Source organism: Salvia splendens, chromosome 8 (genome assembly GCF_004379255.2).
Source record: "Salvia splendens isolate huo1 chromosome 8, SspV2, whole genome shotgun sequence".
NCBI classification, from domain to species: domain Eukaryota; kingdom Viridiplantae; phylum Streptophyta; class Magnoliopsida; order Lamiales; family Lamiaceae; genus Salvia; species Salvia splendens.
Window position 1 is genome coordinate 31,817,569 of NC_056039.1, and position 27,873 is coordinate 31,845,441.

Genomic DNA, 27,873 nt, shown 5'->3' on the forward strand with positions numbered 1-27,873 from the left:
TCATTTGTTCGGTGTGTGTTTGATCCAGGAGGAGTTGCCTTGCCGAAGCTTCTCTTTCAACTCTCATTTTTGCTTCGTGGTTCCCACCTTGAGGACAAGGTGGATTTTAACCGTGGGGGAGTTGATACGAACCTCTATTATTCTATTATTATTTAGTTTAGATATTATAGGGATTTAGCATATCTTTTTCTATATCTTTGTTTTCTTGTTCATTAAGTCAGTAGCATTATAAATATGATAGACTGTTATCTTTTTTATTCATTCAATCAATTAATGAAATATTTTCTCTCCCAAAGATAACGTGTGTTTTCCAATCCTAATTTTGGATTCCCTCCGCTGATCCTAATTGGACGCCGGAGTATTCTATCAATCGCCGAGTTATCTGCCCGACGGGAGCGACTCCCGCGCACAGAAACTCCGCCATCGTCCGCCGAGCCTGTTGGCCACCGGAAATTTATCTCCACCGCCGAGCGAAACTCGCCGCCGGTGCTTGTTAACGGAAACACCCTTAACAGGCTGTCTTTCTAGAATTCTGTACTGCTGAAAATGATATTTAACTGAAAATTGGGACCAAAATTTCCTAGGATTGATATACAATAGGTATTAAATTGCATCACATCGTACAGGTGTGAACGTTACGTTGTAAAGTTGCATTCCAAGAAAATTATTCACATGCGTCCACTAAATTAAATAGGACTTGACACGTGTGTGAGTTAGCCAAGCGGTGAGGTTAATGCTTGAGGCCAAAGAATTCAGGTCCAAGTCTTTCGTGGCGCCGCCTTTAATTCAAAATTATTTACCCATAAAAAAATAGAACTGGTTACTACTTTTGGCTATTTTTGAAATAGATCTTAATTGGTTTTGTTATGCAATTTTGACAATTAAGGACCTAAAATAGGTTGGCTCAGGTGTAAACATTTTTTTAATACTCCCGCCGTCCCTACGAATAGGCCATTTGGGATCGGCACGAGTTTTAATGTATAATTGATAAAGTAAGAGAGAATGAGAAAAAATAGTTGAAATTGTGTAGTGGATTGTGGGACCCATAAATGATAAAGGAAAAAGAAAGAGAAAAATGTTTCCATAAATGGATATGGATTAATTCTATGGAACGGACGAAAAAGAAAATTGGCCAATTTCTATGTGATGAAGGGAGTAATAAAAATATCTCAGACCCCATGGTTGTAAGTGAAATTTAAAAGGTACTCCCTTCGTCCCGCTTTAGCCGTCCTGGTTATTCATTTTCATCCGTTCCGCTTTAGAAGTTCAGATTGGAATATTTCATAAAGGGCAAATAAAATAACAAAATCAACTGAAAATAACAATTAACCTCTAATTTATAAACTCAAACTAATCAGAGAAAGTAACAACAAAACAAACCATTCAAATCCAAGGAAGAAGGTACAACGCATCACTTCAGAAGATAGCAAACAGATAAAGCAAATAAGTATCTTGATCTAGAAGCTCTATACAGTTACTTTATACTACTACAATAGGGTCATCAAATTTATTTAAATGATAACATTTTGATTATTTCGTCTAGAGTATTGTACTATACAAATATTAATCATGTGTAAAATACAAAGAAACTATCAAACAACTGAATTCATTAAAACTAAAGCCCCAACAACATATTAGAACAATCAACATATGATTGGCCTGTTCCCAGTAAATCAAACACCACTGCTAATCAATTCCACCTTTTGTCAGCTTTTCTGTTAGGATATTCTTGGTTGATTGGTTTCTACCTTGATGATTCTGTGTAAAGATTGACAAGAGACAAAAAAAATTGGTTGAAACAGATTAAAACTTAGTTCAGTCATGGGGATTCCACTTCACCCCACATATCTAAAAGATACCCCTCACATTTCCCATGTGTACCATTGGCAAATAAAGCTGAGTTGTAACCCCAGTTTCTGGAACCCATTACATTGGCCCCACCACCACCATGTTGGTTTTTGGTGTTGTGTCTATATTCAATAGCAATCTGTTCAAACACTTCCACCTCAAACATGTTAAGCCTCAGTTTTGGCCTCATATTGTCCCTCACAAATGCAAAGGGGAGTTGATCTCTTGGGTTGAATCCTTCCAACTCATTGAATATTAGGCATGAAAACAGATTTGTTGGGACACTGTGTTTCCTCAAGATCAAAGCACTATCTGGCACATCTGCAATTAAGGATTACATCATGAATTAGTTCCTATGGGTATTTATTTATCAATAGAAGCTAACTTATAGTAATTGTTTCATTTTACCTAAATTGTTGATGCAAAAAGAAGAGCCTTATATATAACAAAAGCAACATGCACAAATTGCCAAAAAGAGAACCCCAAAGCAAGAAACCTTCACTTAGAAACCACTCAACTATAATTGGGAAAGTCATGATTAGGCCTTCAAAGACAAACTCATGAAAAATGAAGCAATTAATTAACATCATAACAATGAATCCACATCATAAAAAAAACAAAGAAGCAACATTACAAAGTTAAAAGTGAAGCAAGATTACACCTGAGGGATAAGGCTTGTCTGAATTCCATGGCAGCAAACCATGCTCACAGTAACTCTCCATCTGAGCTATGATCCCACTGACATCCCACCATTTCCTCCACCGCGCCGTCGCGGCGGCCTCCTCCATGGTGTGCAAGAAAAAGGGGTGTTTGGAGACAGCCATGTCAAAACCATCCTTGATCACAAGTGAATGAATCAAGAGAAGCGGGTCCACCACCAACTGCAGCTTGGCATCAATCCAAATGCTGTATTTTGAATTCGGGAAGAGGCGGTGGAGTAAGTACTTTGGTATAACGCCGTTCATTGCCGGATTCTCGTACAACTCCTCACTCGAAACCCTAACCACCGTCCACGCCCCAATCTTGAGCTTCTTGGATGATTTCTGCGGCGTGATTAGGTTGTGCAGGTGCAGTCGATCGAGGGTTTCGTCGTCCACGAACAAGAAGAAGCAAACGAGGCCCAAGGTTTTGGATCCAAGGCCCACCGGCTGCCGGATTTTGTCGTGGTCGTTGAATATGGCGGAGACCACCACCACCCCTTTGCAATTCTCCATCGCCTCTCGATCTGTAACGCCGTCAATCAAGAATTTGTGATAGAAAAAAAAAAAAAAAAAACTAACCGGAGCTGGAAATTGGGAAGTTTTTGAAGAATCCACATGGGATTTCGAGTCCATGATCATCGGGATTGTTGAGATAAGGGAGCCTCTCGGGAAAGGTGAGATTCCCTCCAAAGGTGGAGGCGTTTCTCTGCAGAAATTTCAGAGACGGCGGAGGCTGTGATGGCGGTGTGAGGAGAGAATTGATTTGATCGGAAACCAGCCAATAATCTGGGAAACAAAGAAAGACCCATTACGTAAAATGTGTGGAATTATAAGAAAAAGAGAATCTTTTTGGGGGATTACCGGAGAAGGGGACGGGGGAGGAGCAGGAGGAGCGGGTGGTGGGGATGGAGTGCTTGTGCTGGGCGTAGGAGGAAGGGTAGGAGAAGAGGGGGCCCTGAAGAGGGTCGAAGGGGGAGGAGCGGAAGAGGCATTTGGTGGCGGAGAAGGTGAAATGGGCGGCCAGGAGGAGAGAGGAGGTGAGGAAGAGGAGAGAGCAGCAGAGGGGCTTTGATTGGAAGAGGAGTGGCGTTGAGAAGGTTGCGATCTTCCCCATTCAACCGTCTATGCAATCTTTTTGGGGCACTAATACTCATCATATGCAATTTTCCACTTTTTTTATGTAAATAAAAATACACTATTATCCATTGTGATAACTGGCATAGTATCGTATCACGAGAACTTGTACGTAATAAACGAATCTATGTGTATCGTAATAAATGAAATGCCGATTGATATATACTACACTAATATTTACAAAATCTCACTCGAGAAAACGATGAGCCGTGGCATTTGGATGAGTATTTAGCGTGAAATCCATGTTTATAGACATTTTTAGTTCGAAACTCATGTTTGAGATAGTAAAGTAGGTGATGGAGTAAATTAAGAGTGATTTGATTTTTTTTATTATAAAAGAAAATGACTCAACTTAGTTGAGACATCCTAAAAGAGATACGAACTCAACTTAGATGGGACGGAGGGAGTACTAATTTATTTCCATTTGGGCCTAATGATTAATGAATTTGTGAATTTAGTGTTATATGACTACTAGGGGCAACTGCCGTTGGTATAGGTGCAGCATTTTTACATATGGGCCGTCTCATTTTTTTCATTAGACCCGTTGGGCCCAGTAAGAAATTGCAGTGTATTGGGCTTCGTACTAGGCTAGTTTTGAGGTCTTTTGCAATTGCAAAAGCACGATAAAATTAATGAATATCACAAGCAGCAAAAATTAGTAAAAACAATCAAGAGAAAAACGTTAGGAATAGTCAATCTCATAAGTATATACTCCCTCCGTCTTATTATTAAATATGAAATATTTGGAAATCAACACGGAATTTTATGTTGTGTTGTTTTCAGTTTAGGAAAACTGAAAATAGAGATAGAGTTGTTTTCAGTTTAGTAAATATTTCATTTTTAATGAGACAATCCAAAAAAGGAAAAAGTTTTTATTTTTAATGGGACATAGAGAGTATTATATATTAATCATATGTAGTCATCTATGTTGAGTCACATACACTTGTCTAATTAACACTTGAAAATCAAAAAGTACATTACTTATATATCATTTCATGTCTTTACCGTAAACTTAAAAAGTGATGATAACTTATAGCTCGTGGCCAATTTCCCTGGATCAAGTGTTTTGCCAAAATTAAATCAACTATTCATATTAGGCAGAGTTTTTTAATCAACTATTGATTCCATTGAATGTGAGGAGTTTGGAAGTGAATTAACTAACCATTTACGTCGATATATAGAAAGATTCAAGAATTGGTTTGGTATCTTCAACGAATGACGTCAGAGCTTGCGTTTGCGTATCATGGTGAAATCGGCATTGGGCCAATAGAAAGAGGTTCATCACGTGAATATATCTGGGCTTTCCATTCTCAAACACACATCACCATATTGTCTGCAACGGAATGGGCTACCTCAACTTCAAACCATTCACTATTAAACTTATACGAATCAGTGTATATTACTTAACGTAGCTTTCCCTACAAGCCCATGTTAATCCAACAAATAAATATACTCCCTCCTCCGTCCATGATTAATTGCCATGAATTGGTCGACTCTCGAGCAGTGGTGGACGCAGAAATATTTATCAATAGGGGCTGAGGTTTCTAAATATTAATTTTAAGTATATATTTTTTGTGTAATTTAGATTATTTGTAGGGGCTTTTATATAATAATTTACACTAAATTTTATTAAATTAAAAAAAATATAAGTAGAAAAATGTTTTAAAAAAATATGAGTGAGGGCTTTAGCCCCTCCCTACTCCCACTTGGTCCGCCCATGGACTCGAGTGTTTAAAAATGACGTAAAAACTCATTTATCATAAAAATTAAAGTGATTGACAAAAAATCACAATATTGAATTTGTAAATTTACTGTATCCATAGTGATATTAACCACACTAGGAAAAAATGAACACATTTCAACCATAATGTTGCACTTATCTAGCTAGTAGATAAATACATCCGATCCATCGTACATCTTCTTTATCGAATGGCTGAAAATGGTACTCTGTTCTTATTTTAAATATCTCAGAAGATGACACTTGAAAATTAAGTGCTTATTTAATTTATGAAATTATGTAGAGTAGAAAGCAATAAGAGATAAGTAGAAGATTTGAATAAAAGGACCATAGTTATACTCTTAAGAGTGTCCACAGTGGTTAAGGCCAAGGCCAAGCCCAAGCCATAAAAACTAGGCCAAGGTCAAGAAACTTGGTCAGGCCACAAAAAAACTTATCCACCCTAATAGTGGACAAGCTCAAGCCACAAATTAATTATTTTTTTCATTTTTGGTTATATTTTAATTTTTAACTAGAATAAAAATTATCAGACTATAATAATTAAATTTTTTTTGACTAATTTAATAAAAAAAATAAAACCAAATCTTCGTTGTATTATAGAAAGGGGAAAATTATACAACGAAAATTATCGACATCACACAAACAACACCGCGAACGCATATCACACTGCGCCCCCTCCCCCATCAATCATTTGTTGATACTCATCATCGCCGGTATTCATTTTTTGAAAGTAGAATTGAGATAAATTGAAAATAGTGGAGATTGGAATGAGATAAAAAATGGGTATATTTATAAGAAATAAGAAATAAAAATAAAAAAATCAAAACTTGGGCGGAGCCGCGGATCTCGGCTGCCACAATAGGGCGTTGGGGCTCACGCCCAAGAGCCTCGGCCAGGCCGTCGATGTGGCGCGCCCATGCCCCCCGCCGCAGCTCTCCCTTTCCTCAGCAAAAGGGAGCAGCCACCCCTGCCCAGGAATCGCGGCTCCCCTATTGTGGACACTCTTATAGAAAGCAGACTCTATTTATTTTCTTTAGTTTTATGAAAAGGCTTGACTAAGGTACAAATAAAAATATCTCTCGTCTCTAAATCCAATAAACAATAGACATATTTAGTCAACATGACAAAATTAGGTATTGTATGCCAAAAAAAAGATTTTCAAGATAAAATAATGAAAAGGTTGGAAATTGGCGTAGACAAATATATATAGTAGTGTAGTGTCTAACAATATGAAACAACCACCGCACTGGCTTCCTCTGCATCACCAGAGAGAGAGAGAAGGAGAGAGAGATGTCACGCGCAGACCATATGTGAAACCGTGGTGCCTCAATGCGGATTCACCCAATAAACACGGCTGCTCCACGTGATGCATTGCATATACACACACATATGTAAAGATTTCATCTCATAAATCTCTGTGCCTAACTACATTCTCAGAGAATTGCAACACATTCGATGCAGATCTAGCTACATAACAAATTAAATTCAAGGATATATTTTACTCACTCTTTCCCATTTAAATTAAAACATTTTTCTTTTAGAATTATTCAGTTAAAAATTAAACGTTTTCCAAAAAAGGAAACAACACCATCTTTATTTTTTTTTTCTCTTTTCATTATCTTATACTCCCTCCGTCCCGGGCTACTCGCTCCTTTCCTTTTCGGCACGGAGATTAAGGAATGAGTGTATAGGAAAGTTAAAAATTACGGCTGTAGGTGAAAATTTTTACTAAAAATGGAAAGAGTGCAAGTAACTTGGGACGCCTAAAAAGGAAATAAGTGCGAGTAGTACGGGACGGAGGGAGTATAGTAATACTACATAAAATCTTATGCTGAAAATTAAATGTTTCATATTTATTGGAAAGGAGGGAGTATAATACTATGAATGAGATCATAAATTGACGTGTGCTTGTTGTTGCCCATGCAGGAGGAGTAGTGTTCAATATTTCATTTGATTCTAAAGAAATTTGTAAGTTGACGTGCATGGCCACCTGTCTTTCTGCATGCACACCTGGACACCATGCATGCTCTCTCTCTTCTCCACCTCATGCACTTCCTTTCTTCCATTACAATACAATTTTTTTGTGTTTTCTTCATTTTTGTTTTTCATTGTTACTAATTTAATGACTTCAGAAATTTATTTTAGGCAATGTGATTTAAAAATGAATGTTTAGAGGTTAAATAGGGAGAGAACAAAGTAGGAGAGAACATAAAGTAAAAATAAGCTAGAAGGATAAAGTAAAAATAAGCTAGAAGGAAACAGTGAAATAAGAGAGAATAAAATTTTGCAAAAAAAAATGATTCAACTACCATGAGATGGAGGATTGTACTCAGATTATTGATAGACGATAGGAGCTTTTGTAAAACAGTTTACACTTTATGCAAAAGCCGCTATATAGCTAATTTTTAAATAAATATAAATATGAATGACCAGTGTGATCAACGAATAATTTTTAGATCTTCAATATTTACTCTCTCCACTTCAAATAAATATATGACTAGTGATATTTTTATGCATGTTCAAATAAATACTACTATATGATAGTGATATTTTTATGTATGTTCAAGCCAATCTTTTTAGCGACGGGTTACAGTCATTTCGTCGAACATTACACTGTTTACGCTTGATAAATAATTCTTTTTTTGTAGTTTTAATTTAAGAGAAATCAAATTTTTAATTAAAATATCAAACACATTAACTAATAGTACTCCCTCCGTCTCACTATATGTGATATATTTTTATTGGGACACAAGATTTTAGGTAGTGGTGTTTAGTAATGGTTAAATAAAGAAAGAAAAAGAGTTAGAAGCGAAAAAAAGTTTAGAGAAAAAATAGGAGAACTGATAAAGTAAGAGAGATAAAATATTATTTTTTAACATAAAAAAATGTCTTACTTATAGAAAAACAAAAAAAAAAGAAAAAAAGAAAAACGGTTCACTGGTGGAACGGAGAGATGATAATATAACTACCGCAAACAATAATGCATATAATATCATTATCTTTCTAGCCGAAATATGATAAATATAGTAATCATTATCTATAATGTCGAAATATTAATAGTTTAATAAACGTGCCCTTATCTTACTATATAAATACTTATATATGGAGTATTTCACGAAATGTCGTTATTCTTTTGCTTCATGGAGGAGTTTCAAGTTACCAAAATTAAATAAAAACAATGTTCCGTACCAACCGATCAAATTGATCAATGTGATTTCACGTTTTGGGAATTTTAGTGGGCCAAATCTAAACAACTGGATTACTTTATTTCCCAAACTAACTAAACGACGACATTAAATCAATCAATAATGTGGTGTATTTATAGCTAACAAAAAACCAACCAATTAAATACCACTGAGAATTTTGGGCCTACCTATTAACGAGGAAGGAAGCCCACTGTAAAACTTGGCATGTTCATTACATTTATATTATTATTATTATTATTATTATTATTATTATTATTAATTGTTGAGTCATAAAGAATCATAGGAGTATATATACAAATTGAGTATCAAAATCAGAAAACTTGTTGACTAGTGAAGAGCATTTATAGCCATTTCTTTGGTGCAATCATTCTCATGGCATTCGTTACAACATTGATGACAGGCACTACTTAGGCACTTGCCACTTATAATGTAGGAGAAAATAATATTGTTGCCATGTTCTTCAAAAGTTTTCGACAATGAAAGCTCATACAACTATTATTTTTACAACAGACAAAACTTCATCCAATATCTTCCAATTTATAGTAGTATATTATGAAAGGTGCTAATGCATCTAAGGGCATCCACAGTAGAGAAATTCTATCAACTGACGGTAAGGCGATAAGGTTGTTGGCTTTGAGAGGAGGATGTTGGGCTAACAGCCGCGTCTTGGACAACAAATGCATATAATTTACGGTCCAACACATCTTTTTCACATTTTCTATTTTATTATGATTTATGTTTCTCTTATTTTTCCCATTAATTTATTTATCTTATTTAATTTATATTATTTATTTGGGTAGGCATTATAGGATATTTTGTGTTTGATAATTGCACAAACATAATTTTATTTTATTTTTATTTAATTTTATGAATTTTTTATTTTGATTACAATATCTCTGTAAAAAAGTTGAATTAGAGATTCATTTTCCCTAATTGAATTAAGTTGTATTCATTTCTGGAATATCTTGTTCAAATGAGCTATGTTTTGTTTTGGTAAAAATCAACTCTCTTAATCTGTGTTACACTTTTTCAAATGTAGTATCTATTTTATCACTAGCCTATTTCATTAATTTGTTTTCTCTATACTTGACATAGTAACTAAATGCGAATTTTTAAAATTTCTTGCCGACAATGAGTACATCAATTAACTTAGATTAGGAGTATAAAATAAGGATAATTTAAAAATTATTATATGTACCATTTTTTTTGTTAATTGTGGCAAAATGCTCGAACCACCAGCAAAGGATGAGCAAAGAGTTACTCTTCTCCTGTTCTATAAAAATATGGTCATTTTTCATCTTGACCCGTCCCATAAAAATAGCCTCTTCTATTTTTGATAAATATTCAAATGATTTTTTCTTTTTATCTCTCTCTTACTTTATTGCACATGTGTATTAAAATTCGTGTTGTCTTAAATATCTATATTTTTATGGAACGGAAGGAGGGTAAAACAAGTTAAAGGAAGCAAAATAAATGACAAAAAAAAGGCCACGAACACTAATATCAGCGTGAAAAAAATAAACCCCATGCCCACGGTTCCGGAACCGGGGGTTACGGATCGGAACCGCTGGTTCAGGTTTTGGAAATTGTCGAACCGAACCGCGAGGGTGTTTCACGGTTACGGTTCCGGTTCCAAAACCGCCGGTTTCGGTTCCGAACCGGCGGTTTTCCGGTGGTTTTTTTACGGTTTTTCACAGTTCCAAACCGTCGGTTTTTTGCGGTTCCGGCTTGGTTTCACCGTTTCCCGGAGGTTTTTCGCGGTTCCGGTTTGGAACCGCCCGGAACCAGCTGTTCCGGCACGGTTTCGGTTCAAAAATCGACGGTTTCGGTTCGGGTAAATTCTCACGGTTTCGGTTCGGAACCGTAACCGGCGGTTACGGTTTCGGTTTTAACCGCCGGTTCGGTAAGCTTTGGGCAGGTCTACCCATGGTCTAAGGTGATAAGACCATTAATGGTTTATGCCGTGGTTTATGGTTGTTACTAGTAGTGAGGTTTGAACCCAAAGGTATAACTTCATTTGTGGCTTAGAGTTATGAATGTTGTAAGAGGCATCTCCACAAACTTGATTTAAATATTCAATGAGCGTCTCACCAAGTATATGCTGACAGTATTAAATATCGCCTAAATACGAATAATGTATATAGTATGGGATTTTATGTCTTATCACTCTTATCTTTTTTATAACTGTGTTGGATTTAGGTGGATCCCAGATTATATATGTTGCTGCCGAACCTAGCTGTGGTTAGGATAAAAACATTTATGAAAAGATAATTCCAAACTTATGAAACATATGATTTTTTTCTTTTTTACGATGTACTTTATCTGCAAGACCAGTGAACATATATATTGGTTGTGCTAAGGAGTATTATTTTACTAAACTGTTTATGTGAATTAATTTATTATGTGGCTAGTTTTGTTTAACGAAATCTAAACATTGAATGACACTGGCGGATCCAGGTGGGGTCGGGCGGGGTCGGGCGGGGTCGGCCGACCCCACCACCTGCCCCGGAGTGCACCAGAAAGCTACTTTCTTCGGCCTCCGACCCTACGGCGTTCACGTCTCCGCTCCCACCTCACGTCCTCACGCTGTGTGAGATGATGAGGAGACTGATCAGAGAGAAAGGAAGGAAGTGAGGCAGCCGAATGGGTAGACTGTTGTCGAGAACGAAGGAGTTGGAGGGGAAGAGTCCTTCCGCGGTTTTTATTTTCGAAGAGAAAGAGGAATGGTATTGGAGATGTCATTATTGTTTTCTCATCCCTATATTCACTCGTGAAATCGAATAAACAGGCATCAATAAATTTAACTAAATTTAAAAGATTAAATATATTAAATATGTTATCTAATTATAAAATGGGCTTTGAAATATTTTTCTTTATTTGAATTAATTCTTAGAAGTCCATTAAAAATATATTCTCATCTTAAAATATCAATTAATATTAAATAGTAGTATTTTTACAGTATATCAAAATCAACTTATCTAAATTAACCACCTACTTATATAAAGTAATTATTTCTTAATTTCTTCTCTCTTAGTTTTATAATTTAAATTTTCAACCTTATTATTCATATTCAATTTTTTAAATCTTTAAAGATTTGGTATGTTACAGAAAAATTATGCTATGTGTATGTCATTTTTTTGTCAAAATACGTGGTATAACATAATTGTGTCTCTTACTTTATTATTTATTTGCATCTTTATTTTATCTAAGATCATATTTTATTCTTTCTTCACTTAGCTCCATAAACGTCTTTTTCTTAAATTATATATCCAAAAGAAGTGTCTCGCTTATGACGGGACGAAGAAAGTGGAGTATGTTGTTTTAAGAATATCGACACTCGCATGAATTATTTATATTAAAAAATATATTTATAAAAATAAATAATTTAAATAATTTAAATAATTATTTTGCATATATATTTACTATCTTGTTCGACCCCACGATATTTTGTTCCTGGATCCGCCATTGGAATGATTGATTGACCCCTTTCCTTTCCAATAGTGGCTGGGCCACATATATAGTTCAATTTCAGATGCAACTGTTATCAGGTAATAGTCATTGCATAATGTCATTTTTTTTCTTAATGTTTATCATTCATGGCAAAACAACTTGTTTTAGTGATCCTCAAAAGCCACATTATTTAATTAAAATAGTAAAAGTAAAGAAAACAAACAAACAAAAAACTATAACAAAAAGACATTGCTTGGTACATATACGAGATCATAAAAAATAATTAAAACTCTGTAATTTAATATTTGATCAAACTTTATATAACTAACTAAAATTTTTCCATTAATAATCTCATTGGTGATTAACATGAATTTGAAGCAATGTAAAGAAAGGTGAATATACAAAATTAAGTAGAATGTGGGTCTCTTTTTTTTATATATAATACATTAATTTTATAATGAAATATGAGTGGAACATTAATTTATGAGTAAAGGCCAAAATTGGTCCTGAACATATAGCCATTTTACGATTTTGGTCCTAAACATTATCTTTTGGATTTTTTGGTCCTGCACATATGGACATTTGATCATTTTGGTCCTGCACATATGGAAATTTGATCATTTTGGTCCCCCGTCAACATTTTCGTTAAAAACTAACGGTCAACATTATCTTTTGGATTTTTTGGTCCTGCACATATGAATATTTGATCATTTTGGTCCTGCACATATGGAATTTTGATCATTTTGGTCCTCCGTCAACATTTTCGTTAAAACAATGGGTTGGGTCGGGTCGTGTTTGGGTCGGGTTTGGGTTACACGTTAAGAAAAAAAATAATTATTTTTTATTAATTAAAAAATTATAAAACTTTAATTTTTAGTTATTTTTGTTGATTAAAAATATTATAACGACTAAAACATGATGTTATTATACGATTTAAACATGATATTACACAATAAAATAAAAAATTACCAAATTAAAATAATCATTTTTTAATCAAAATAATAAAATTAAAGTATATTAATATTAAATCTATATAATAAAATTAAATAATTAAAAAATTATTTTTAATAAAATCTAAGCATAATATTTTCTTCAAATTCATGAAAAAATTAATTAAAAAATACTATACTTTAATTTTATTAATTAAAAAATATTAATTAATTTTTTAAGAATATTATGCTTAGATTTTAACGAAAATATTATGCTTAGGTTTTAAGAAAATATTATTTTTTTCTTAACGTATAACCCAAACCCGACCCAAACACGACCCGACCCAACCCATTGTTTTAGTAAAAAATCGGCCGTTGACCGTTAGTTTTTAACGAAAATGTTGACGGAGGACCAAAATGATCAAAATTCCATATGTGCAGGACCAAAATGATCAAATGTTCATATGTGCAGGACCAAAAAATCCAAAAGATAATGTTGACCGTTAGTTTTTAACGGAAATATTGACGGAGGACCAAAATGATCAAATGTCCATATGTGCAGGACCAAAAAATCCAAAAGATAATGTTTAGGACCAAAATCGTAAAATGGCTATATGTTCAGGACCAATTTTGACCTTTACTCTTAATTTATTTACCCGATATAGTAAAAGCCAAATGAGATAAGTATAAAATATTGGACTAATTTGGACATTTCAAAATTACAAAATAAAATATTTAATAGCATGAGTGGAGTTTCACAAATTCTTTAATTTACCGTTATCAATAGTTAGAAATAAACGAATGGCGTTATTCTAATAAAGTTAATTATATTCAAGTGCAAATTAAGATCTATATTTGTTTAATCAAATATTCATTTGATCAATAATTTCTAAATATCTGAGTGTCTAATGATTTTAAACATAAATAATTGTATATGATGGAAAAAATTTGTACTTTTCGTCACATCATTGCTGTGAAAGTATAGTAGTAAGGTAACGGGACAGGGAAAAAATTTCCGTCACAAAACGAGGATTCTAATATTGATGAATTGAAGAGGAGATATATACGTTTCGTATAAGTCATCGTTTGATACTTCTATTTCATGCATTTTGCTATTATGATACAAAACAATTTCTTTTCTGAATATGGGATTCATATTTACAGACTCAGCCTGTATTTATAACAACATGATAACTTTGATTGCATATACTCCGTCTCCATCCATTTTTTTTGGGACAAGTTTTAAGAAATTTTAGTTGATAAAGCTACTGAAATGTATATCCACTTTAATATAAAATTATAGTACTATTAGTTTTATTATATACGTGTCAAATAAATTAGTGAAATTTAATGCCTACATAACATTTATATTAAAATAAAATAAGACAATATTAACATAATGAAATAATAAAAAAAATATTATTGGCGGACGGAAGGAGTATTAGGCAAAGAATTGCAATATAAAATGATGAAAGACGAGGGAAGAAGATTAAGGAGTGGAAGATCACATTCTACCATCAATCGTGGCTGTCGGAAGGTTGGTCTCTCTAACATCGGATTTGTGTCGAAACATAATTTTTTCAGTAAGCTGCATGAAATAGGCATTTTGACCGATTAACTCTTTAACTACTTTTTAAATTTTTAAATATTACTACCATGATCTGCCCATGTTGCGTTAATAACAACTATTGTAAAATAAATTGCAATAATTAATTGATTACATAATTACAGTTTAATTAATAGGAATATTTAATTAACTAACTAATTACAGCGCCGTTTCCCAGTGAACCGCCAATTCGAAATGAAGACATATTCTAAACCCAAATTAGGAATTTAATTAAGTAAGGTCGAGGAAAGCTTTGTGTGGCTGACTGGTATTAAAAATAAGTGGTTAATAGCCAAAAATTTATTAATAAATAAGTAAATATATTAAAGTATGCTAGCCGAGGATGACCATTTCCGACCGGCCATGCAACTGCAATGTTTATAAAAGTTAATACTACCATTTATTTTATTTGTTTTGATCAATAGAATTTTGATTTTGCTACCGATAATCTGTTTTTCCATTGGTTGTAGTTAGGCATGCACAAGGGTCGTAAACCGCCGGTTCCGGGCCCGAACCGGCGGTTCAAGGGTCGAGAAATTGCCGAACCTGAACCGGCCCGCCTAGCTCCCGGCGGTTCCGGTTCCGGTTCAAAAAACCGGCGGGTTACGCAGCGGTTCAAAACCGCCGGTTTTCGGCTTGAACCGCCGGTTCCGGGCCGGTTCGGCGGTTCGACGAATTTTTTTTTTTTTTTGCATTTTTCAACTTTTCAATTTTAATCAAATTAAATTACACTTTTCAAGTTTGTTTTTGTATGCAATGTGAGTAAATAAAATTGAAAAAAATACGGCTAAAGTTGCAATTTTATTGAAATTGCATGTTTACAAATTACACGTTACAAGTTACAATAATTACAAATTGAAAACATATGGCGGTCTTGAAGTCTTAAACAAAATTTAAATACAAATGAGACTACTAGTGAAGAACTAATTACAAATGACAAGAAACGATGTTGAAGTTCTTAAACGTATAAGTGTATTATATATATACTCTTAACCGGCGAAGAAGATCTTTCTATATAACTAAATTAAGGACACCTTTAGCAATTCAACTTTAAATATTGAGTTTCGTCTAACAATCAACAAATATAGTAGAATTGTCAAAAGTTTCCCTCATTTAGCCGTATAGAGAAATATACTTCATCGACTAGAGTATATACAAATACAATTATGTAATTGTTTTTGCATATACAAAATCATATGGCGGTTCAACCCTAAACCGGCGGGTTGTCCACGGTTTCCGTCAAAAAACCGCCGGTTTCTGACCGGTTTTGCAGGCCTACACACTGACCCTACGGCCTAGCCTCTGAAAAGTTGCCGGAACCGTCAGAAACCGGCTCCCGAACCGGCGGTTTACCCCGACAAACCGGCGGTTTACCCCGCGAACCGCCGGTTCCAACGGCTATACTAAACCCCTACGCGAACCCTACGAACCCCTAACCTACGAAACATTATTTAACCCTTTGAACCGGCGGTTCGAACCGCCGAACCGCCGGTTTTGAACCGCCGGTTCAGGTTCAATATATTGTCGAACCTGAACCGGCCCTTCCGACCCTTCAACCCTTCTGCCGGTTCAACCCGCCGGTTCCGGGCCCGGTTCCGGTTCATGAACCGGCGGGCCCGAACCGGCGGTTAACCGCCGGGCCGGGTCGGTTTGTGCATGCCTAGTTGTAGTAGGAAATATTAGTGCCAACAAATTACCCACCAAAGATATTGTAAAGTTATAGGTTGAAATTAGAAAATATAGTTATATAATCGTGATAATAATAGAAATTTAAAACTAATTGACTTATTTGATAATTAAAAATATTAATTTAAGTTCATTATAAAATAAGTCAATGCGCATAATTAGCGGAGCTATATTTAAAACTAATTGCTTTATTTAATCGAATTAATAATTAGATAATTACATTTTAAATATACTCAGTATACAATATTAATATAGGAAGAGACAATAATAGACAATACTAAAACCTATGGGTAACTAAACAAAAAACACTATCAAATTGATTATTTAAGGTGGTCTAAAAACACTAGGATTTCACACTTTATTAGTTGCTCTAAAAAGCACATTTCAACTATTTGTTTTTTATTTTAAAAAAACTACATTAATGACGATTATGCAATACTGAAGGCGACCCAAATAGTGCATTTAATGTCGAGTCATAGTACTTTTTTGTAAGTAAATAGTATTGTTAAATATGAGCGGACACACTAAGGAAGAGTGACGGACTAAATTCTTACCAATTATATTATCTAATCTTCTATTTTTACTTTAAAATTTGTAAAAATGATTTAAAATTGTCTTCGGTCCTTACCGAGTTCATAAAGTCATGTCTCTTAAGACCAGAAATTAGAAAATTATTGAAACAATGATGGCTAATGTGCTATAAAGTTGTAAATTACTCCGTAATAGAGAAATTGCAGATAAAAATAAATAAGGAAATTGTGCATAACAACATCTACAATTGCGGATGTCCCGGCGGACGTCGGACCGGCGTGCCGGACGTCCGCCATTAGGCAGCATGCATACGGATACGGACGTCCGCTGCGGACACCGGAGTTCCGCGGTTTCCGGGACGTCCGCCATTGCGTTGACACGACGGACGTCCTGATTTTTTTATTGTTTTTTATGGATGTCCGTCGGGATGTCCTTGGGGATGTCCGCCATTGTGTAGTGGGATGTCCTTATGACGTGGCAGTGCAGTGGGATGTCCTTATGACGTGTCAGTAGGTGTTTTTGGGAAGTCCGTCGGGATGTCCGCCGGGACATCCGTCCCATTGTGGATGCCCTTAGAGTACTCATTTGAAGATACACTACCATGACAAAGTATGCACTTTGGGACGAAAATTACTTTATTTTTCTTTAATATGGTTTCTAAGATATGGTAAATGCTTGCAAGTTGACTTGAAATTTAATATTTCAGCACCTCATTTTATTTTGATATATTCTATAAAAATATTCACTTTTATTTTTTATAACTTTTTTTTTATATTTTTATTTTTGCTAATTTATTTTTCTCTAATAAGGTGAATTCTATTATTGAAATAATTTTCTTCCTTCTATTTTTCTCGTATTTTATCAATTTTACATTAAAATTTATATGTCATTTTAAATATTTCTATTTTTTGAGATGGAAAGTACTAACTTTCATCTAAACCCGAGTCCAATTAAACTACTTATATTAACCCCACAAATTCCAATTAAACTACTTATATTAACCCCACAAATTTGGGTTGAAACTAACCTTAGTAATTGTCCCATCTTAGACCTAGTCAAAAAAGTAATCACCGACTTGCATCAAACATTAAAAATGATTAAATTAATTAAGTTAAAATAAACCAAAAGGAATGATGATTTGGTAAGAGTTAGTGAAAACCTTGGTTCCCCTCATGTGAAATGTGAACACTTGCACTTATTTTTGACCCATTTCTTTAAATGTTAGTACTCCAAAGGTTTCTAAGTCATACTTATTTAAGATTAATGTTTTTTTTTTCAAACTTTAAAACTTTTCATAGACAATGCATTCTCGAAATTATAAAAAATCCAAAGCTCTTACACTAAGCCAGATGTCTCTCAATACTCTCTAGTTTGTAACGCCCCCCTTCTCTCCATGCATTACTGTTTACACCTCCGCCCCCTTTATATATAAATACACCACACCACTTTCCTTCTCCCCTCACAACAATATCCCTCTCTTTCTCTCTCTAAAACTCACAATCATGGTGGTGCTATCTCAGCCGATCGTCGACGGCAATCTCTCTCAAATCAAGACATGCAAGGCGGCTGCGGCCGCGGGGGATTCCCTCGCTATCCCCGCCGTGGACCTCTCCCAATCCGGCGCCAAAACCCTCATTGTCGACGCCTGTAAACAGCTGGGTTTCTTCAAAGTGATCAACCACAGAATCTCCATGGATTTCCTCACCAAATTGGAAGCCGAAGCCATGAAATTCTTCCAATTGCCGCCGCAGGAGAAGGCCAAATCCGGGCCCCCAAACCCCTTCGGCTACGGCAGCAAGGTCATCGGCCCCAACGGCGACGTCGGCTGGGTGGAGTACCTCCTCTTCTCCACCAACCCCGAACTCGCCTCCCGCAACCCTAACCCCGCCGCGCCGGGAATCTCCCAATCGCTACGGTAATTCACTAATTCATCACTCAATTTCCGAAATTCGCTATTGCATGGAGGCGATTAGGGATTCAATTCGGGGGAAATATCGATTTAATCGCAGGGAGATGGTGGGCGAGTATGTATCGGCGGTGCGAGAAATGACGTGCGAGGTGCTGGAGATGATCGCGGAGGAAATGGGGATGGAGAGGAGGCAAGCGCTGAGGCGCCTGATCAGCGACGAGAAGAGCGATTCGTGCTTCCGGATGAACCACTACCCGGCCTGCCCGGAGCTGCAGGCATTGAGCGGCCGGAGCCTCATCGGCTTCGGAGAACACACCGACCCTCAAATAATATCAGTTTTGAGATCCAACAATGCCTCAGGCCTCCAAATCCGAACCGCAGACGCCACGTGGCACTCCGTCCTACCCGACCCCACCACCTTTTTCTTCCTCGTTGGCGACTCACTGCAGGTAGAGATCATGTTCATTCTTATCTCGAATAAAAAAAAATAGACATAATTAATTATTTAAATTGAATGGAATTGTAGGTGATGAGCAACGGGAGGCTAAAGAGCGTGAAGCATAGAGTGTTGGCGGACAGTATGAAGTCGCGGGTGTCGATGATATACTTCGGAGGGCCGCCGTTGACGGAGAGGATAACGCCGTTAAAGGGAGTGATGGAGGAAGGGGAGGAGAGTTTGTATAAGGAATTCACATGGTCTGAATACAAGAAGTCAGCCTACAAGACAAGGTTGGGTGACAATAGGTTGAGCTTTTTTGAGAAGTCTGCTCTTCCTGACCAATAGATCTTTCTCTTTAACCTTTTTTTTGAAGGTGCAATAGTAGTAGTAGTAGTAAATATATGGTGTAGTCAAAACCTTGGAATCCCAAGGTTGGTTGACTGGGGCAAAAGTGGGGATTAGGAGATAGGATCTTTCTCTCTCTTTTTTTTTCCATTTTGAATTTTGTAACAGTTTCATTTCATCACCTAACTTCTCGTTTTGTGTTTAATAGTAACAACTACCCTCTTTTTGAGCAGTTCTGCTGCTGGTGTATTAAATGAGGAATTGTCATAGTATATGTCATCTCTGCTTGAAAAAACTAAGGCCAATTAATGGTCGTAACGCCTTTAATGTGGCCGTTATCCGGTTCGGTGGGCCACTTATAAACCATAATAATACTATTATTAAATCAATATTCCACCAAATATATATTCTCTCCGTAAATCAATATTTTTGGACTAACTAATTTTGGCCCATCTAAACTAGAATTCCATAATTATTGATTATGGACGAGTATGTTTTTCTGTTTGGTGACAATAATTGGAAAAATATGTTAATATAACTGAGTTTAATATAATAATCTTGAGTGGTTTCAAAGTGTATTAGTCTCCAACATTTCGGCTGCCTTCTAAAACGACAGATAGAATATCCAAAGATGTACAATTGTCCATTGCATAGCCTTGACTAATATCAACACTTTGTACTTGGTTAGATCCGGTTTAGATATTGTCTGAGATAAAAAACAAAGAATTTGTGCCCACAATTTCAACTCCAAATTGACGGTTTTTGACATCCTAAATCTTTAGAATTTTTTTCAAGGAAGTATTCTACCGTCCTAGCTAAATGTTTTTATAAGAGTAATAATTAAACGCATCCATCCCAATTTAATTTTGATTGTAATTTCTTTTATATTCATTTTGAGGGGTGTAATTTATTAAATTATATTATTATTGAATATTATTAAAATTAATAGTAATTATAACTGAAACTACTAAACGTTATAACGCCCAACTAATGACCTAGAGTTTTGTTCTTTATAAAATCCTTAGATCGTCGATTTGATAGATATGATTGTTTTGGAGTTTAGCTTTTGACAAAGAATGAGCTTTTTGATGCAACTCTAATAAATTGTTTAAATTCTCGTCTCTTTCAATTTCCCAACAATAATCGACGACTAGTTAAAATTTTCAAAAATATTTTATTAATACAGTTAATTAGGACTATGATTTAATTGTTATTTATCTTTCATGAATTCAGTTTCTTGCTACTGCGTAGTTAAGAAACTCTTTTGCAAGATTAGATTAGAGTTAAGGCCGTGATGTGTTTTGCACCTTAATTAATTCTGTATTCTTGAGTTTGTTCGTTATTTTTTTATGTATTGGTTTTGGATAAATTGTTTACTTTTTTTTTCTTTTCGATGAATTATTTATTTTATGTGATTGATTACTCTTGTACTACTCCTTTGTTTCTTGCTAATTTTTGGGTCTCACCGCTTCTTTGTATGAAAAACGAAAAATGAAGAAGATCGACTAAACGAGATTTTTTAAAATTATTTTAGAGAAAGAGGAATTATGGGATATGGTTCCTAAACCTTGTACTCATCAAGAATCTTTCACTGTCTATGAGAGAAATGTTATAAAATAATGTTAGTATTTGTTAAAAATTCCTAAATTAATCAATTTCTTCAACCAAACTTACTTGACAAGTTTTAATTCCCATAGATTTACACCCTCATTGTGGGAAAAAAACTACTCCCTTATTATAAAATTCTAAACATGTCTAAATAATTTGATTATATTGACTTTGAGCCCCACAAGAGCCATACAATTTGCAATTATCTATTCCCTTATTATAAAATTCTAAACATGTCTAAATAATTGTCGCATCATACAATTAATCTGTCACGAAATTCTTTGTCAAATTATTATTAATAATGATCAGAGACATCGTATCTAATTGCAGGTTTCAACCACCAAATTATTGACTTTTGGGATAATATCATTGTATAAGCAACACATTCCTTATGTAGAACAATATGAACTTCTTTTAAGTATATACTTTATGAATTATACTCAGAAAACACTCTTTACAAATTGAATTAATTCAGAACTCCGTTTTCTTCTCATTATTTAGACGCTAACATTTAGCTCATAGAAATTGAAGTCTTGATAATTTATTATATTCCCCATCTTTAGAGAAGAAAGTACTATAGATAACTCAATTTGTAAAATTATTGGTGGTGGAACTAATAAAAGAACCTTTCATCATTATACGACAAACACTTTTTGAAAACTTCATGTATGGCCTCACCAATGACCTAGCTATATTTATGAGCTAGCTAGGTAGACGAGCAATTTTTGAGCATGCATTATTCAAATTCATTCGAAATTGTCTTAAAAAATAAAATAAATAAAATACTTCGAAATTGACTTCATGTCATAAGATTATTTGTTATAACCGACCATCTAATTTGGTTCCTATAAGTCATTATCCTCTCTCTCTATATACATATAAAAGTCTCTCTCAATATATAAATATATATGTGTGCAAACTATGTATGCTACATTCCACTTCCAAAATATCGAGATCCAATTTGTGATCTTTCGTTGTCTCTCTAACCATAGATATTTTCGTTCGAAATATGGATACTAGACTCACATACAAAATAATACTTTGACACCAATAATATTTTTTATGATAATAATAATATATCTAGTACATAGAAGATACAATGGCTCAGACCCAAAAAAAATTGAGTATGAGAAATTTGGCATGATATGTAATTCTGTTGATCCTAAATATGCATTTGTCTTCCCCACAAACCAATAAAAATGGAAAAATTGTAGCTCTTCTTATATAATGTAAAAACAAAATGTAATAGTTCAAGCTAGCTCTTCCAATGCGCAACATGGCGGTAAAATCTCGTGCAATATTTAGGAAGCGTTTTATTTATTTATTCGAACTTTGATTCTTAAATTTATCTTCCACGAGGAATTAGTGAATTTGTACGTGGTCGAACATATTGAGAACAAGATGTGTTGGAATACTGAGTTTAGTGGGGCATAATGATAAGGCCTCCGGCCTTTCATGTGCTCAAGACTTTTACCAAGTAGTAACTTCCGGCAAATTTAGCCATGGGGTAATTTATATGATTTGAGATTTTTTTTTCATATTTCTAATAAGCATAATTAGTAGTGTAACAATTATCATTGATTATTAACGGTGGACGAAAAAAACAGAAATGAACCTCAACATTCCAAATTTAAAGTGAATTTGTCTCATCCTAATATGAAACCGCGTTATAGCCATCAAATGCTCTTTTATTTATTAATAAACATTTTCTAGCTGACAAACTCATAGTTTAGGATGTTTAGGTGGGTGATTAACACAAGTTGTTGAGTAATTTGAGGTATAAAGTTTAGGTTTCATCCACCTATTTGCTATTTTAGAGCTAACGAGAGTGTCAAAGTCTTGATGCAAAAACAGGTCTAAAACGAGCTTAAACGGAGTTGAATGGACCAATATAGAGAGTTTTGCCCGCCCGGGCATTTTCTAGGCGAAGAAATACTCGCCCGGGCGTTCTGGCTGGAAATGCACATAGTGAGACAGAAAATTTGCCCGGTCGGGCGATTTCCATCAGAAGAAACGCCTGCCCGGGCGTTTTGAAGCGAGTTGCGAGTTCCCGACAAAGCACCCGGTCGGGTGTTTCGACAGTCACGGATCACCTGGTCGGATCTTTTCTTATTTTGCTCATTTTTCACTCCAAATATAAAAAAGACTTCACACATTCGAGCCCTAACTCTTACATACCATGATTTTGAGCGGAAACAAGAGAATGAAGAAGATTTGAAGGCCAAGGATCTTCTCCTCTCAAGAGATTGAAGGAGAAGACTCCCCATCATCAATCCCATCTATATGGAGTTCTAGTTTATCTTTCTAGTATGTTTTCTTTCATTTCCTTTGTATTTCATTTTATTTGACTTTGTTCATGTTTAGTTAAGTTTCTAGTAAGGATTTGGTGAAGTTTGAATGGATTGTATGGATTGAATCTATGGTTTAATGCTTATCTATCTTATTTTGTTGGTTTTGTTGATTCTTGAGCTTTTAATATCTAATTGTTTAGCTACCAATTAGATACATCCTTTTTGCCTAATTGTTGTCATTGAGAAATGCATGATTATGATAGATGTGTAAACAACAACTCCGTGCATTACATGTGATCGAGAGATGCATGAGCTAGAGAGAGGGCTTGGGTCCGTTGTTCTTAGGAGTCAATCTCGAATTGTATGGAGGGGGACTCCTACTCTAGAGATTGATCCACGTGTTAGATGCACCCGAGAGGGGGTCTAACCAACCTTCTCGAGTTTCCTAACCACAATTGCGCCCAATATATGGGCATGACCCTTAGATGACATCCTTGATCCATTCTAACGGATCCATTTCTCCATCCTTTCCTAATTCATGTGAAAACCATATTTTATTTGCTTTATTTAGTTAATTGTCTTTACTTACTTATTTGTTCTTCATTATTAGTTAAGAAAACCCAAAACCCCATCATTAGTCTAAATAGTGTTTGACATTGCATCATAGTATTCATTCTAGTATTTTAGTCCTTGTGGATCGATAATTTAACTTGCCACGTGCTACATATCCCATACACTTGTGGTGACATTTTGTTGCAAAAATTAGCATGAGTCACTAGCACGTGTTGTAAAACCTTGCTATAAATCCAGCGTAGTTAGCACCTCGCGTGGCCCCTTCTGATTGTGAAGCCTATGCCTGTAAATTCGGGTACCCGAACCCGAAATCTAAAAAATATCATACCCAATACCCGACCTGTATGTCAATTTGGGTACCCTAATACCCGATGCGGGTACCCAAACCCAACTAATCGGGTACCTATAAACCCGAAATTATTATATTTCAAAGTTATTATTTTATATAAATTATATTATGATGAGAATATAAATTATTAAAAATGACACAATAGCTATTTATTGACTATTATTAAAAATCTAAACTTCAATTCTAAATTTCTAATGTTTTAGCTTTCTCTAAATATCTAATATATATAAAATAGACATTAGACAAATAGTCAAATAGACACTACTTAATTTTAAAATAAAGAAATTTTTGGCATAAATTGAAACATAAAAGAGATTAAATAAATTTACCCTACGGGCATATGGCCCTATACTAAATAAAAATATTGATCTCAAATACATAATTAATCGGGTTTAATCGGGTATTAGTCGGGTACCCTAATACGGGTTTCAGGTACCCTAAATCCGAAACATTCTAACATTAATTACCCAAACCCATAATTTCAGGTTTCGGGTACCCAAAAGCCGTCGTATATTGGGTCGAGGTCGGGTATACCCGAAACCCGCTGATTAAATTTGCAGGCCTAGTGAAGGATATACGTATTTTGTGAAAGTTAAACGTGTATATACCATATTTGTCCACGAATTATATGTATTTTGAAATTAAAACAATATAGCTATTGGAACTGAGATTGCTGGCGAAGTTAACTTAGTGCTGGGGCAACCATTTTTCCTCAGATTTATTAAATTCCAATTATTCTTACTTATAGAAGTATTAGTTTTATCTATAAGTATTAGTTTTATCTACATAAGAGTGTTTGGTTTCCTATATAAAATAGTATCAAGATATAATCTAGGATTAAATTGCGAGATTATTTTAGTTAGAGGGGGTTACTTATGACTATCTATCACGTTATTATTCATCTAGAATTGAGTTGGGATTCAATCTCATGAACCAAACACACTACATATATAATATCGAGATACAATCTTACAAATCGAACAACCCCAGAATTGATCAATTTTATCAATAAATGTCTCCAATCATCAAATCACACATATTAATAAAAATAGAAAAATTGTCTTTTGTAGCCTTATTATTTGTCATAATAAATGCATATAATTATAACTAATTACCACATTGTAAAAGATATTAACTACGAGTAAAATAAAAAATCGCTACATCTTACTACTATATATACTCTTAAATTCAAAAATATGGCATTTATTAGTGAAAAAAAAGCTAAATAAAACACCTTTAATGTGATATTGATTAGGGAAAAACAAAAAATATTCTCATATAGAATACTCCCCAATGGACATAATATGAAATCAATCACATGAATTATAAAACCACCTATTTCTAAAATCTCGAGTAAAATTGAAGCACGAAGCAAGAAATAAAATGATGAGTATAGTACATAGTCAACTAGTGATGAAGCCATGAAATCAAATCCCACCGACATCGAATTTATTTTTAGGGAGCTTGCACAACACAATAGCCGTTGAAAATGCATGATGAAAGTAGCTGATTTATAGCCATTATTTCTATGGAACTATATGTTCTATCCCATTCACGTTCATTGAACTTATATGGGGACATTCACAATCACAATCACAATCAATAAAAGTTGACATCATAAATAGTGATGAAAATGGATGTTTTGTGCATATACCTTTCACCCATCTTTAGCGCCACATGTTGTAAAAAAAGAATAGAAGGGAGATAGATATTTAGGCAGATGTCTGCCACAATTTGATCTCTCATTTCCTAAACATTCCCTCATTGCTTCATGTTCTTTTTAGTTAGTGGATTTAACCATACTTTGTAACCCTTGTGTGTGAATTGTGATTGTGTTTGCAGCACAATCGAATCCTCGTGCTTTTCATGTGATTGATGTAATAACATTCCTCTTTTGGCTTATACTCCCTCCGTCCCCTAATAGGAGTCGTTGTTTGACCGGGCACGAGTTTTAAGAAATGTAAAGAAAAGTTGGTTGAAAAAGTTAGTGGAATGTGTGACCCACTTTTTTTATATTGATTTTATAATAAAATGTGAGTAGAGTGAGTTAGTGGAATGTGAGACCTACTACCATTTATGGTAAAAATGAAGAGTGACTCTTAATGGGGACGGCCCAAAAAGGAAATTAGCGACTCTTATTCGGGGACGGAGGGAGTATTATATTGTGGCTAAAGGCTATGGTTAGAGAGGAAGATCGATTTTGCTAAATGATATCTTTCTAGTCTATTTCAATCCCTTATGTAGGCCTCATAAGGAAATAAAATCATTTACAATTACTTATTCTTCTTCTTCAAAGAGAATATATATTTTTATATAATAATGTAAGATCAGAGAACTTTTTTCAAAAAAGAAAATATGATATCATCAGTTGAACAAACTTAAAAGATGTGACATCTACCTTGAAAAGAGGGGAGTGCAATATAAGTTTTGAATAATGAAATATAATCTTAATGCAAAAGACACTTAGAGGTCCTTGTGCTAATACATTTTGTTTCATTGAGTACTTCTATAAATTTTTGTTTCATTAGGTCATTGTACTGATGAAGTTTATTTTATTCGTCATTAGGTAGGTCCTTATAGTAATCCATATTGTAATTTAAGATGTATTTTGATTGAATCCTTTTTAACAGATTTCGGAATTTAATTAACTTTTGTTGTGTTAGTTAAATTTATTTATTTCTTTTTATCTCTTACTTATTTTGAAATTAATTCAATTACAATATCAATTCAAAAATTATTAAAATTAATTCAATTTGTTTATTTTTCTTTTTGTCTATTATTTGTTTTCTTGGGTTCGTATTTGTGTCTTGTGGGCTTGTAGGTATGGTGATATCGCATTCCAAGCTTTAGATTCGTATAGTATGATTTGGGCTCAGATTTTTGCATTTAATGATTTAAAGCCCAATATCGGTATTTACCATGGGCCTAGATATCATTTTTTTTATCTGACCGTCTACGAACAACGTACAAATAATACGATAACTTAACTATTCACGTATTAATTTTTTCTACCGTACCAAAAACACCAACAATCATCAAACCAAAAATTGTATACTATTTATTCTGCCATTTATTTTTTTATTAATTGTGATATAAAAATGATTAATTATTGTTACAAAATGTTCACATCTGGTATAAAAATAATTAATCGAGAGCCTCTCAATAAAAAATAGAGAGTTTGAATTAATAATTTAGCATGCAAAAGATGTGAAGTGTTTCGATGTAGATATAGATGTTGCCAAATGAAGAAATAAACAATCGATGTGAACTGTATTTCAATCTCACCCACTTAATTAGTGAATGCATTAATTTATCTTTCCGTGTCCGTCAAAACAGGTGTTTTTTTTTTCATTATTATCAAGCATGTCATTTTTCAAATCTTTACCTCGAAATAAATTTTTACCACATATTTTGTGTTAAATATAAATATATTCTACTGGTAGCAATTTATTGTTTGTAAGACTCGGTAGTATGGTATGATTAGAATCGGTGTATATTTCTCATATTTTTTCACATTGTACATAACATCA

General features: G+C 34.3%; 2 protein-coding genes across 2 annotated transcripts; one reads left to right on the forward strand and one right to left on the reverse strand.

Moving 5' to 3' along the window:
- Positions 1-1,497: 1,497 nt before the first annotated feature.
- On the reverse strand, positions 1,498-3,680 carry LOC121743492 (probable hexosyltransferase MUCI70). Its single transcript, XM_042136798.1, has 4 exons — positions 3,411-3,680; positions 3,129-3,335; positions 2,510-3,073; positions 1,498-2,169 (listed from the first exon to the last, which is right to left on the reverse strand). Exons 1-4 carry the CDS (start codon positions 3,661-3,663, stop codon positions 1,820-1,822), a joined length of 1,374 nt encoding a protein of 457 aa, XP_041992732.1. The 5' UTR covers positions 3,664-3,680; the 3' UTR covers positions 1,498-1,819.
- Positions 3,681-18,214: 14,534 nt separating this feature from the next.
- LOC121743578 (gibberellin 2-beta-dioxygenase-like) lies at positions 18,215-19,801 on the forward strand. The gene is made up of 3 exons (XM_042136902.1): positions 18,215-18,744; positions 18,839-19,187; positions 19,265-19,801. Exons 1-3 carry the CDS (start codon positions 18,332-18,334, stop codon positions 19,520-19,522), a joined length of 1,020 nt encoding a protein of 339 aa, XP_041992836.1. The 5' UTR covers positions 18,215-18,331; the 3' UTR covers positions 19,523-19,801.
- Positions 19,802-27,873: the final 8,072 nt, after the last annotated feature.